The sequence below is a fragment of the Frankliniella occidentalis genome, unplaced genomic scaffold (assembly GCF_000697945.3).
Source record: "Frankliniella occidentalis isolate FOCC.00 unplaced genomic scaffold, Focc_3.1 Scaffold349, whole genome shotgun sequence".
Lineage (NCBI taxonomy): Eukaryota > Metazoa > Arthropoda > Insecta > Thysanoptera > Thripidae > Frankliniella > Frankliniella occidentalis.
This window is the reverse complement of record NW_026267472.1, coordinates 107,130-107,377: the sequence shown is the minus strand read 5'-3', so window position 1 is coordinate 107,377 and position 248 is coordinate 107,130. Positions and strand designations below refer to the sequence as shown.

Here is a 248-nt window from a genome sequence, read left to right as displayed (position 1 = left end):
CCTGTCTACGACTCTGCCTTTTGCCTGACTCGGGTGTCAGCGCCGCAGGCCTAGGTAGATGTATGCCAGGCGCGTCGCAGCGTAACAGTGTTTCGTGAGATATCGCGAAGCCTGTTACGCGAGACGTGGTCTGGCGTACATCTACCTAGTTTACTATCATATTGATTTTCTGATAGGGAAAATCTTTGGTCTTAAGGAAATTGTTTCAAGTGAATAAAATAAAAAATAAGAACCAAATTCAGAACTAA

At 44.4% G+C, this 248-nt stretch overlaps 1 protein-coding gene across 1 annotated transcript in view; it reads left to right on the top strand.

Annotated features, from left to right (window-relative positions):
- LOC127751118 (uncharacterized) overlaps positions 1 to 248 on the top strand; it is a 5,527-nt gene extending 5,279 nt beyond the window's left edge. The window contains exon 5 of the mRNA XM_052274192.1: positions 177 to 248. Within this exon, the coding sequence (XP_052130152.1) occupies positions 177 to 248 (72 nt within the window). The remainder of the gene's footprint in view (positions 1 to 176) is intronic.